Here is a 14,426-nt window from a genome sequence, read left to right on the forward strand (position 1 = left end):
AGTCCTAGAAAAGAAACTAGTAGAAGACTTTCTTACATTTAGGGATTTCTACTGTGTAGGGGTGGGATTTTGCTGCTTGTCGGGTTTGTTGGGGGGTATTTACGTCAAGGGGGTACAAGGGCTTGTAGTTTGTCAGAGCACCTACCATTAAAATACTTATAAATTATAACCAGCATGATCACGTTGATACATCTGTTTTCATTTAGATCATGGATGTTAAGCAATATTGAGCCTGGTCAGTATCAGATGGGTGACTATTTGGGAATACTGGGTACTGTCGTATACAGATTCTATTGACATCTATCTATAAGAACCGCCCCCCCCCCAAAGTTATTTCTCTTGACCGGGATATATATGTGACTGAACTGGGAACTACTTGTGAATTTGATATTATGTAGGGACTTCTGCTTTTGGTAGAAGCTGGCTCAACTCCGCCATAAAAAATGCTGCTGATAAAAAAAAAAATTACAATCATGCGTTTTGGCAGTACAAATGACGACAATCCATGCTACATCTGTGAAGAGTCCACGCAAGCCAGCCGAGAATTTATGATCCATCAATCCGCCATCTGGCATGTGCCAAGATGTTTCCATATGAAATCTTAGAAAAATTTTGGCATTTATCAGTAACAAGAAGTGCATGATTTTTTTTTTTTTTTTTTTTTTTTTTTTTTGCAATTTGACTTACTTTGCGCTTATCTTGCAATATCCATAGACTTCAACAGTTTTTAATGTGTGGGAAAAATCCAGCTCCCCAAGAAAGTGGCACTCTGGATGGGAACAAAAATAAAAATTTCCTCAGTCTAGAAGGATTTCTGCTCCACTGACCTAGGTCAGAAAGGTGAAGTGTAGTATCAGAACAGATACTAGCCTTTGTTCCTAGCCATATTGATGATAGCCCATGCTGCAGATGATCCCCCCCCTGAACATTTTTAAAATTAAAAATAAAAGTTGATTAGAATGCTTGTAAATTGGCTGGAGTTTTCTTTTGTTTTCCTCCGATTAAAATATTGTACAATTAAATACGTCCATTTTGTCCATTTTCTTTCTTTGTTTTTTTTTTTTTTTGTTTTTTTTAATTGGTTATTATGCCATCTGTGTCTAGCCAGTGATGAGTCTTCAAAAGACAGAACACATGTCTGTGGATAATTATTTAAGATATAGCCATCCATAGATGTATGTTTCGTCTTTTCAAGCGCTCAGTTCTTTGGAAAACTCCATTGCTTGTAAAGTCAATCTCTTGCAATCGCCTTGAATTCCAGAGAAATCTTATATTATTGAGCAAGTCACCAGTCTCAAGTCCTTTGCAGAAAAGATCCTTTGCTTGTAAGTCAATCAATCTCTTGCAATCACTACTTTAGTTTGCTTGCAAGAATTTACGCTAGTCTTAATATTATTTTTGGGATCATCAGTTGTTTACCATGAAAAACTTTCAGGGATTAAATTTTGTGTATATACAGAACTAAGAACTGCGTGTACAAGACCTGTGTGCTAACCACACTGTTGTATTCATCGGAGACATGGACATTGCATCAAAGGCACATTAAATGGCTTGAACGATTTCACCAAAATGCTTGAGACGTATCTTAAACATCAAGTGGCAAGCACAAGTACCCGATACTGAAGTCCTTGTGAGAGCATGTTGCTCTAGTGGTGAGACCCTTGTAATCAGATCTCACATGTGTTGGTTGGGCCACTGGGTTCGAATGAAAGATTGTAGGCTGCCAAAACAAATGTTTTACAGGGAGCTGGAAAATGGCAAGCGCCCTCAACAAAAGCCTAGGAAGAGGTTCAGGGACTCTACAAAGAATAATTTGAAAGTCTTACGAATCGACATCGACACATGGGAAGAACTTACTCTGCAAAGGCCAAAGTGGCGAAAGCTTGTACGTGAAAGTTGTGATGCTCTAGATAAAAGAAAGCAGGCCCACAGCAATCTGAAGCGAGATCTTCGCAAAGGTGTAATTGATGGTCTTAACCATGACACACAGAGCTGGAAATGCCACACTTGTTAACGAGTGCTTTTGTCAAAAGCTGGCTACGTCAACCACCTTAAATCGCACAAAACTCCTGTTCAGGTCAACTTTGCACCTATTAGTCCGAACCAAACGATCTGCATCGCACTGGCATTTGAATTGATATACAATATTGCTATTTTGGATGTAAGGCAAACTATCCTATCGAAAAGAAGGAAATGCAGGTCTCGTAGTATATACCAAACGCAAGGACACAGAATAAAAGCAGTCATAAATACTTCTGCGAATCTGTTTGGAAAGTCTGTTACTATTTTCCCCAATCCACGGTAATTTTAAATAAACTGGGCATTTCAAAGGTCCAAACTTTTTATGGGATTTAAAATCCGCAACCTTTTTGAAAATAGTCATCAATAAGGTCAACAGGATAACCGTTATTGATGAATATTTCCCTGATCTTATCGAGTTCGGCATCCAATCTGTGAGGTGAACAAATCATGAGGGCTCTATGTACCAAAGTATTAAGCCGACCTTAGGTGATTTTGGTACAAAAGACAACCAGTTCACATATAGGCCAGTAAATGTCGGCTTTCTATAAATTGTAGTGAGAAAGCCCCCCTTGAACGTTCGACAAGAACATCCAAGAAGGGAAGCGAATTGTCCTTCTCACTTTCCATAGTAAACTTTAGAGCTCCATGCAAAGAATTCAACCTATCAAAAAATATCGATGCTTCACTTTGCGATGGAAAAACAGCAAAAGTGTCATCAACATATCTGAAATATGCAGTGGGTTATTTATGACTGCTTTTATTCTGTGTCCTTGCATTTGGTATATACTACGAGACCTGCATTTCCTTCTTTTTGCAAGGATAGTTTGCCTTACATCCAAAATAGCAATATTGTATATCAATGCAAATGCCAGTGCGATTTGGTTATGTGGGGCGAACATCCTTGCATCTTTTGACTCCTATAAACCAGCATGTTCCATCGAAGATCAGACAAGGGAGGATGGGGTCTGGTAGTCTCCCTCCTTCTGCAGCCTTGGACTCTATTGGCCAGCATTTGGTTGACAACTCGTGCTGTGCCGATAGTTATAAAATTGAATGGTTCGAGGTGCTACATAGAGCGGACTCCAGAAACCATTTAAAGATTTTGGAGTCTCTCTATTGCGATGCGGACACCTTCTTTGTGCCGGCAGAAAGAAACATCTAATGCATTGTTTCTCTTTCGGGAACTGTGAATCTTTTCTCCCGTTTTTTTTTTTTTTCCCCCCTCGTTGTGCCAATATTTTAATCGTTTTTTAAACGTTAATAAACTTTATTTCAGTGTACCCGTAATTTTTTACACATTCAATAGTTCCCCATCAGAACTCTTTACTTTCGACATAGTATTATTATTTGTACGCTATCGATTTTCTCCTGATGAGATGATAGCTGAAAGAGCTCTCAAGAGACTTCCGCCCATTATATTTAAAAAAAAAAATATATATATATATATATATATATATATATTACTAGCAAAAGTACCCATCGTTGACTGGGTTCAAAAACAGCCTACAGAAAATGGATTCTGATTTATTAAAGTATGATAGGTTATGAAAAGGAAGGGTTGTAAAGAGATAGCTTCGAATTTGGGGGTATGAAAACCAAAGCAAAATATGATGAAAGTAAAAATAAAATAGATAAACCCCATAATTTATTATACCATACCTGTTCACACCGAACCACTTATCACAATATTCTGTGGATCTATATTAAAAAACCTTGTTAAACTGTGTGACATATATCCATTCTATAGAGGTCAGGTGCGAACGAACACCCCATAATTTTATTATACCATATTTCTTCAAACTGAAACATAATTATCAAAGTATACTTACGCAGATAGACATAAAAAGTCTTTATTAAAGTTTGTGCCTATTTCCATTCTATGGAGACCAGGCGCGAACGCAGACCCCACAATTTTATTATACCTTCCCTATTTAAGTTAAGAATACTTTGATAAGTATGTCTTATGTACATCTATATCAAAAACACTTGTAAACGTTTTTTTTTAATTTTTTATTTACATACTTTGTGGACCAGGCACGAACACAGACCCTACAATTTTAATGAACCACCGTTCTGCCAGATCAAACATACCCATTCCTGTGTCTCGATACATCTATCATTATATGTAATCAGTTTTTTAAAATAGTCAACCATATAGGAGCCTATTCGTGACCACACACACATTCAGTGTGTGTGTGTGTTCGTGTGTGTGTGTGTGTGTGTGTGTTCGTGTTCGTGTTCGAAATCGAACTATTCCACATTTCCGCCTGGGATTACTCAGAAATCCCAGACCTAAATGTGAAATAATTTGCACTTAATGCTGCTTGGTTGAATATGGTCTAAGAATAAACATTATTGAATTTTTCAAATTCTTTGATTTCAAATTTAGTCCTAACACACACGTGCGCGCGTATGTTTTTAGAGGCAGCGAATTTTAAATTAACGACTCTATTTTTCTTTAATTGCAGATTTGGCAACTATCGGTTATTTGGAGTTAAGCTTTGTTTGGTAATTCATCATGAAGAGGCTAGCACCCAAGCAGCATCTGCAAATTGTACAAATTTAGTTTATCCATTACGTTTCTGAATTTTTGAGATGAAGATTGGTTATTCTTATTTGGATTCTTCGGATTAATGTTCTCATCTTGAGTGTCATTTTCACACCGTTTGGGTCAATGTAACTGCCGACTTTATTCATGTGTATGTTGTCGAACTCTGGAATTTTTCTGTTAAACTTGGGAATCTGCAAGTAATTTCAAATGGAACCCTTTATTTAAACCACAGTTGTAGCATACTCTCATTCCATCGGCCATGGGAGAGCAGAAGTCCTAAGTAATGAACCGTCAACTTTTGAAATCGCAACTCTGTAATAATATGTACGAAATCTGGACAAATAAAAATATCACATTTTAGCATATTTTACGACCGGCAAGCCGGGTGCCCCCCCCCCCCTATCCCGTAGTATTTTCAAATTTCATAAACTAAAATGATTTTAAGCATTGATTTGCTGTTTGGTTTTAACTTTAGAAAATCCGACAATATAACTGTATATGTTAGATGATTCTAATTTGTTTCCGATTTTCTATTGTAGTTACAAACAAAATGCTTCGTAGCCAACACATCGTATTGGTTTGTGATGGTCTTGATACAGTGGCTCAAGTCTCGCTCAATGGTCACATGATTGGAAACACATCCAACATGTTTGTTCGTTATGAGTTTGATATTAAAAATTATGTCAAGGTAAGATTTATTTTATTTATTTATATGTGAGTTTACAAGCATTAAAGAAAATAACTTTATAAAAGGCTCCAATTTTTTCTCTTTCTTTGCAATGTATTTCTTTCATTTTCTCTTTCATTTTCTTTCATTTTCTGTGTGTCTTTCATTTTCTGTGTGTCTTTCATTTTCTGTGTGTCTTTCAGTCTCTTTCTGACTCTCTTTCTCTGTATTTGTTTCTTTTTGTTTCTCTCCCACCCCCCCGTGTTTTCTTGAGTACTCTCTAGCTTGTATGTGCTTTCTCTCTTGCTTTCTTGTGTGTACGCTCATGTGCTCTCTCTTCCTCGCTCCCATCAAACACTAAAAATTAAAAAAAAAAAAAACACCTAAATCCCGTGACATACAAATTACTCAATCTCACTAAAAGTGTATGACAACTTTAATAAATTCTGCTTGACTTGCATTCAACATTTTAAAAAGTCAAAAATTCTTTTTTCATATAATTATTCTGACTTGTTCTATCGTGTTGCTAATGTTTTTGAATGTTGAATAAGGTGATAGGCAATTTGCACGAGTCCCAACAAAATTAAGTAAATAAGCACCTTGTATTATTTTTATTTTATATTTATTTTATTTTTTATATAATGTTGTGAACTTGTGTATTTTTTTTAATACTAGAATTATCGGCCCTGCCAGCGCAAATTATTAAATGATTTTTAACTCCAATACGTAGTTAAATCAAAATAAATTGTTTTGGACTAATCACATTATTTCCAATGATATTGATAATTAATTTATTTAATGGGGACTATTATCTTCATATTTTTAGTCGTTTTTTTTCATGACGTTTCGGCCAACTATTCCTCTGACCTTCGTCAGGTGGTAACCACGAGAGGATAGGAACTCCGAATTTCCTGCATCCTCAGCAATTACTGCCTTCCATAGTTGTTGTCTCGCATGTTTTTTGGCCAAGTAAACCTCTGGACGGTTTTTGGGTAGGATTGAAACCGCTATCATCAGAATACTCACCAGGGACCATAGATATTCAACATCTCTATCCACTGTGCTACGTGTGATAATGTTTACTAATTTAAAAAAAAAAAAATTTTATCACTTATGTTTGAATTCATGTTTTGAAGAATGACAGAAATCGCAAGTCCATGACGTCACGCCAAAGCTTTAATTACATTTAAAGATAATTTTTAAATCTCTGTTCATGAGAAAGTCCAAATAGCTAAGTTGGTAGAACCTAAAACTAAATTTAAAAATTTTTGGTTTCGATTTTCCGTTCATGGCATCATCTGCTTTATTTGTTGGGAATTCATTTTTTGCTATTAATGTACTATTTTTATTTATACATCAATGTACTATTTTTATTTATACATCAATGTACTATTTTTATTTATACATCAATGTACTATTTTTATTTATACATCAATGTACTATTTTTATTTATGCATCAATGTACTATTTTTATTTATGCATCAATGTACTATTTTTATTTATACATCAATGTACTATTTTTGAATTTCTAAAACTATGATGCTTCGAAATGAAACAGATTTCATAGTGTATTCAATCTGTTTAAAAAAAAAAATTATGAATGTTTATTTATATAATAGACTGGTAGAGAGATCTGACGTTGCCCGGGATTGAAATAGGATCAACAAATGTTCCACACTTATTGTCATCGAAATCGGTGAAATCACCCATTTTTCAATCAAATCGATTGATTACCTGCGCTAGTCAGTTGAGGACTTACCGGAAGAAGATTCACGTGCATTCATATGCCGGAAGAAGATTCACGTGCATTCATATGCCGGAAGAAGATTCACGTGCCTCCTACAGTAACTTCGTCCACAATACATTGTAGTGTACATTGCAACCTCTTTCCCACAGAACAGACGTTGCGAGCATGTCTCTGCTCTATCATTATTTTCATGGCAAGTGCTCGACTGAACTCCAATCTATGGTCCCTCTTTGCTAAACTTTCACAAAAACACTTGACTAGCCACAACAACTATATATGATTCCCCCTTTACACACACGCACACTCTTTAACTTTGCCTCAGTCTAAGTGCAGATTCCATGAACTAGCTTCTTCTCAGAACTGCCCGCCTGTGGAACACTGTTCCACTGGCCTGCTTCCCGGTTGAATATAATATAGTAACCTTCAAATCCAATGTAAACAAATTCTTGTTTAACCGTTCCCATAAATCAAATTCTATCCAATTTAAACTATTAACGATTACTACACTACCACCTTACACTCATTAACTATTCTCCTCGGGTGGCCTTCAGGCCTTGATAATTTTCTCCCTAAAACTGAAGACCCACTGCTCAAAACAACGAGGTATTACAAAAAGGCTGACTGGGAAGCCATCAGGGAACTCATCAGAGATGCACCATGGGGAAATATCTTTTCTCTTCCAGTGGAACATTGTGCAAATTAGACCACTGAAAGGTTCAAAACTGCAATTGAAGTACACGTTCCCACACGAAAATTCTATAGCAAACCTCACTCTTCCCGAGGGTTTATTCTGCTTGTGCAGCTGCGATTGCTCAAAGGTAGCATGGGTACTGCAGATTTAACCAGTTCAAACAGACAGAAGTATATAGAAGCTAGAAGTAATTGTAAGAGAAAAATAGCGACAGCTAAGACAGAATACACTGAAATGACCAGAAAATGCTTCGAAGCAGAGAAATTAGGAACCCGTGATTTTTGGAAAATCTACTACAGTGTAGTAAATAATGGGTAGTCAATGATTCCGCCATTATCAAGCAATCATAAGGTTGTTTGCATGGCAACCAACAAGGCTAACCTGTTGCCAGTCGGTTTGCCTCAAACTCCACATTGGACCTGGCACACCACTCCCTCTCTGACTTTCCTTTGCGGACAGACGTCACACTAGATGATTTGAAAATCACCTCTTCTCACGTACATTGTATCATAAAAAACTTAGACACTTCAAAAGCAAGTGGACCTTCTCATCCTGGCTGTGCTAATAAAAAAAATGCTCCACTGAGGTTGCTCCAGTTCTCTCCAAACTTTACAATAAATGCCTTAACGAATCTTGCTTTCTCCACTGCTAGAAAACCGCTTCTGTGGTACCAGTCTTCAAGAATTCTGGTGAAAGAACTGACCCATTAAATTATCGCCCCATTAGCCTTCTCCCGCTTTTCGCCAAAATATTTGAGTCCTTAATTAATCAAGCCCTTGTCCAACACCTTACAGCAGCTAAACTCCTGACCGACAATCAATATGGATTTAGGCAAGCACGTTCCACAGCAGATATCTTAACTGTAATCTCTGAACGCATATACCATTCACTGGACAAAACAGGGGAGGGTAGAGTGGTAGCCCTTGATATATCTAAGGCTTTTGACAGGGTATAGCACGATGGTCTTCTAAGGAAAATTAGATCATATAGTATCATGGAAGAATACACAATGTAATTAAATCCTTCTTAAGAGCAAAATCCAAGTTGCCCTCGACGGTCATACATCTAAACAATATGATATAAATGTGGGAGTACCTCTGGGGGTCTATCCTTGGACCTTTATTATTCCTAATATTCATAAATGACCTCCCTGATAAAATTGTTTTGGAGATGGGTATATTTGCTGATGACACCATTCTCTATAACAGGCACGAGAGGAAAACAAATCAACACCTATCTAAGGAAATGGCAGAAACACTAGAGTAAGACCTCCAATCTGTAGTGAAATGGGGACTAAAATGGATGATCACATTCAATGCTGGCAAGACTAAGCTTGTTTCCTTCAATAATTACAAGAAACCTTCTCTACCACCAATAGCAATGGCCAAGAACACATTACCCAAAAGTACTTCCTTTAAACTCCTCAGCCTAATGTTTACAGGGAGCATACACTGGAATAGATACATTGAGAGTATTGCCAAGGCTGCTGCAAAGATGGGCTCTCTACTGTTCTAGAAAACTACTTATGCCTGAAAGTATCCTATACCTCTATAAGGCCACCATATAGAGTACTGTTGTCACATTTGGGTTGGTGCATCTGCTGCTTGTCTCTTACTCCTGGACAGGGTTCAAAAGAGTCGCCAACCTGATAGGTCCTGAACTGTCATCTAGGCTTAAGCCTCTGTCCCACCGACGAAATGCTGCATCCCTCTGCCTGTTCTACAAGTACTTTAATGGTAAATGCTCTGACAAACTACAAGGACTTGCACTTGTGGACGTGACTACCCCTGACAAACCTGACAAGCAGCTAAGTCCCACCACTTCACAGTAGAGATCCCTAAGTGTAAGAAAGCCTTCTACTCCAATAGTTTCTGTCCCAGAACTGCTAGACTTTGGAACTCCCTTCCGTGATTCTCAAGTGTAATGTGAACAAACATCTCGCTACTCATCTCCCTTCATAATGCCCCTGCAACTCCCCCTCCCCCTACTTCAAAGTGGCACTGTGCCTTGTTTGGGGTGAAAATACTTTTTTTTTTTTAAAAAGTGGTGACTCCCAAGTAAAAAAAAAAAAAAAAAAAAAAATCCATTTATTTATTGCGGACTATTATCCTCATCTCCTAGTTATTGTTTCATGACGTTTCGGCCAACTATACCTCTGGCCTTTGTCGGGTGGTTAACCACGTTGCTGAGAATGCAGTTAGGAGATTCGGCATTCCTATCCTGTCGCGGTTAACCACCTGAAACAGCAAGTAGATGAGGATAATAGTTCGCAATGAATGAATGAATAATATAAATTTCTCATCTCAATAAAAAAAAATTAGTTAAATATTAAAAAAGTTTATTTTTAATTGCTGATGCACAAAATGTTTTTTTTTTTTTACAGAATGGTGATAATGAACTGGAAGTGGCGTTTACATCCCCCGTGACTGCAGCTCAGGCTTTGTTCGACAAGTTACCGTATCCGGTTCCGCCTCGTTGTCCTCCTTTCAAACAGAATGGAGAATGTCATGTTAATATGCTACGGAAGATGCAGGCCTCTTTCAGCTGGGACTGGGGACCAGCATTTCCTGATCAAGGAATTTGGTAAGCATTTATTTATATCGGTACACAAAATCTTCACAACATCTGACACTTGTGTGTTTTAGCCTGCTATTAAGGGTTTCCGTTGTGCTCTAGAGAACGTAATGTTGAGTTTTTTGTCTTTTAGTTGAAAATTTGGATTCTTCAGACTACTTGAATTGGAAATCCTGTTTAATTCAGAAAAGTTTCCGATGGGTAGCCATTCTATACAAATTCTGGAGGTGAAGAATTTTCAGTGGGTAGCTGTTCTGTGCAGGTCCTGGACTTTATAATTTTGCAGGCAAAGGGCAAAATATCTCATGTTGACACAAAAAAATTATGTGCTGGAATGCTAAAAGATCTAACATTTTTATGGAACAATTCTGGTTTCTGATTGGTTGTTAGCAATTCTTTCCATCATCAACGCTCTGATCCCTGCCTGGAATCAACTCCATTTGATTCGTCAATGTCTATAAATAGAACGTTCCAATTTTCGATAATCATACTCCCATCATATCAAAAATATTTGTAACAGGTTTCATCTTGGATGTCATTCTCACGTTTCGGCCAATTTAACCTCCAACCTACTTCAGGTGCATCTTGTCAAACCTTGGAATCTGTACCGAATTCCATGCAGAATGGTTTATTTAATCCACAGGAGTAACTTGTTTTTGTTCTGTCAGACATTTTATAATTGTATTCTTTCCATCATCAATGCTCTGATCCCTGCCTGGAATCAATCGAAATGAATTGCTCTCGTCTTGAAGAGGCTCCATGTTTTGACAAACTTCTAGGTCTGACCTTTACTCCTGATCTGAGATGGAACACGTATATCAAATCCGTTGCTAGGACTGCTGGGAAAATGGTGGGATCATTCTACCACTCCAGTAGATATCTCACTGCTGATGCAGAGATATATATCTCTACATCCTACCAAGTGAATCCAAGGATGGAGTATTGTTGCTACATCTGGGCAGGAGCTTCTAGAATCTTATCTTGCTTTGATAGTTCAAAATAGACTTCGTAGCCTAGTGGGGAATGCTCTTTTCTCTTCCCTAGAACCTCTTTCCCACAGAAGAGACATTGGGAGTCTCTGCTTTATTATTTATATGGCAAGTGTTCATCTCAGCTCCAATCTATGGTCTCCCCTGGCCTGACTGTCATAAAAAACATTCGTCTAACTGAAACCATTTTCAATAATTTCCTCCACTCATTATCTGTGTCTAAACCTTAGCGCAAATTCCATGGACCGAGCTTCTTTCTTAGAACTGCACGACTGAGGAATTCTGTTCCGTTTTCCAACTGACTACAATATGGTCGCCTTCAAGTCCAATGTGAACAAATTCTTGATGAGCCATTCCCTTAAGTTATCAATTTACCAAATTTCCACTGCTAACGATGAGTACGTGTTCCCCTTGACCACTGTACACTCATAGACCCTTATCATTGAGTGGCCTCCGGGCCTTGATAAGTGGTGACTTTGTAACAAAACAAAAAAAAGTATCGAGGGTATGTCACTGAGAGTTGATCAGCACTTATGTTTCACCATCGAAGATAAGAACATTAGTCTGCAGCCTCATCTAAATATTCTTCAATTGTTACTTGAAATCTCGTAAAAAAAAAGTCACTTTTAAAGGATAGGAATAACATTCTTTGAGCCAGAAACAAAGTGTAGTATCTGTTCTGATGCTACACTTCACCTTTTCTGTCCTCGGTCGGTGGAACAGAGGTCCTTTATGACATGACTGAGAGAATTTTTATTTTCGTTCCTATCCAGAGTTCCCCTTTTTTGTGGGGAGCTGGATTTCCCCCACATTAAAAACCGACCTTGCGTCTAACTCTGCCCTCGTGGAGAGGCAAGTAAATAGGAACATTTAAAGACAAAATGGTATGTTTATAAAACCTCCTCTTTTATAGAAAGGTTAGATATTGAGCTTGGAGAGTGCTACAATAAAAATAGAAGCGAATGAGTTTTGTGTCATTGATCAGAGATTCAAACATTGTGATGATGGATGCTCACACGACTTGAGTACTTTCTCGGTAATTGGTAGGGAGCGCTAACTGTTCTAGACATCCAGGATAGTGAGAGAAGACTTGTCAGATTATGCAAATCGTTTGGCACGATCAGTAGCATGCGAATTGAGTCCTAGACTACTAGTGTTCATCAGCATCATCATTTTAAATGAATCGGATTATTATTGTTGGCATTTATTTCCTCAATCTTTATCTACAGGTTGATTAGAACGCAACACCCTATTATTAAGTATTAGTAAGAAATGAAAATACTAAGAAAATTTATAGCATCAGGTTTATTTAGAATTTAATATGGATGCCAGCATTTGACACTCTTTTCAAAACACTTGGAAACCGCATAAACTGATTTCACAAGTTATTTTTCTTTTTTACTAATCGGTCAAAACACACACACACACACACACACACACACACACATATATATATATATATATATATATATATATGGCACAATCATGTTGACACACCGGTTCTCACCAGATCACCTAAGTTAAGTAATGATGAGCCTGGCCAGTACCAGATGGGTGACCAATTAGGAAGGTTAGGTGATATATTTCCCACACTGAATCGTAGAAATTTCCAGATTGGTATCTGGGGGCAACCCCAAGTCGAGATGAAAAGCAACACTGAAACATCTTTACTTGTCGTCTCGAGATTTGCCACGGCTCTACAATTTGGAGAGCCGTGGTCGCCGATACTGTGAAGATAGCATGCATGCAACACTTGCCAAGGTTAAATCCTCCATTCAAAGACTAAAGTTACTAAGATGGACACATTGGTAGATGAATGACGATGGATTTTAAAATCTACACATATCACCAACTCAAGACAATAGTTGATGCTGAAAATGGAAGGTTTTTTTTTTTTTTTTTTTTTTTTTTTTTTTCTCCCTCATCAAAAATAGCACTCATGGAATGTGAGGACTAAAGGAAAAAATAACTCTCCCTCCACCACCCCTATTAATTACTTGTAAGAATTATATTTTAGTAATAAATTTCAAATATACTTTCGATCTTACTTTCCAATCATCCTGTTGTTCAAATTTTTTCTATTAAGTATTTACGAGAGGAATCATGAAGGTTGCCGACATCCTTAACTGAAAAAGTTTCTGTGGAACTAACTGGATTCGAACTTGACACATCCGGGTTGATATGTGGTGACTCCTTTGTAAAAAAAAAAAAAAAAAAAAAATTTAAAAAAAAACTTTTCTTTAACTACACATGAAATATTAGTGGAATAATCAACTCTGCTTGAATAGATGTTAAACAGGTTCTGAAACTGCATAGAGCAATTTCAGGATTTTTTGAAGGTGTAAACAGATGTTGCAATGCGTCACAATTTCTTTGGATCCCAACAAATCTGCCAGCAACATTGTCTCAAATGAAAAATATACAAGTATAAAATTTATTTATTTATACAAACATGTGTGCATACACATTTCAACTGCGATTTTATAAATTCAGCTTCTTCAGTCATTTTACAAACCATATTCAAGAGTTTTAAAAATAGGTTGAAAAAGCTGAAAGTTGAATAAACTCACAGCTGAAACTTGTCTGCAAATATGTAGCCAATAATATTTGTATAAAAAATATAACGCTGATGTATCTGTTATTTGATACTATTATATAAATGTAATGTGACTGTTATTTTTTAACTGTGTCATTGAACTTAAAACCTCTTGAACCTACACGCCATCTGGCACTGTCACAAAGGAACAAACAAATAGAAATTTGATTATCTTTAAAAAGTCTTTTTACACACGTGCTTTTTAAGTCTTTCTCCTCGCCACCTCATGCCGGCCATAGCCAACGCTTTTTCACCCTCAACTTAAGACATTCAATAAAAAGTTTACATCTAAACAAGTTTTTGCAGGATCAACCAAAGTTCAGTGATGTTGAGGGATCAGTTGAGAGTACCGGGAAAATGAAACACTTCGATGACAGAAACAACTCTTTTCAAAGCAAAGTTAAAAACATCCTACTCTACAGCTTTTGATCAAATGAGGAAAAGGATTTTTATTAATCACAGGAAACAGAATTCCAACATTTAACAAATAGAAACCTTGGATATGAGGGATGTAGGGGAATGTAGAGTTGCCCCTTTGTTACCAATGCTCCCAGGTCCACTTTGGCCCGGAGTGGTAATGCCTGTTCGG

At 37.1% G+C, this 14,426-nt stretch overlaps 1 protein-coding gene across 1 annotated transcript in view; it reads left to right on the plus strand.

The window, feature by feature from the left end:
• LOC145258116 (beta-mannosidase-like) overlaps window positions 1-14,426 on the plus strand; it is a 104,908-nt gene that overhangs the window by 36,916 nt on the left and 53,566 nt on the right. Inside the window, exons 3-4 of the mRNA XM_080115860.1 lie at window positions 5,113-5,261; window positions 10,062-10,261. Coding sequence (XP_079971986.1) covers window positions 5,113-5,261; window positions 10,062-10,261 — 349 coding nt within the window. The remainder of the gene's footprint in view (window positions 1-5,112; window positions 5,262-10,061; window positions 10,262-14,426) is intronic.

The sequence above is a fragment of the Euprymna scolopes genome, chromosome 33 (genome assembly GCF_053919585.1).
Source record: "Euprymna scolopes isolate OS-2025 chromosome 33, ASM5391958v1, whole genome shotgun sequence".
In the NCBI taxonomy this organism is placed as follows: domain Eukaryota; kingdom Metazoa; phylum Mollusca; class Cephalopoda; order Sepiida; family Sepiolidae; genus Euprymna; species Euprymna scolopes.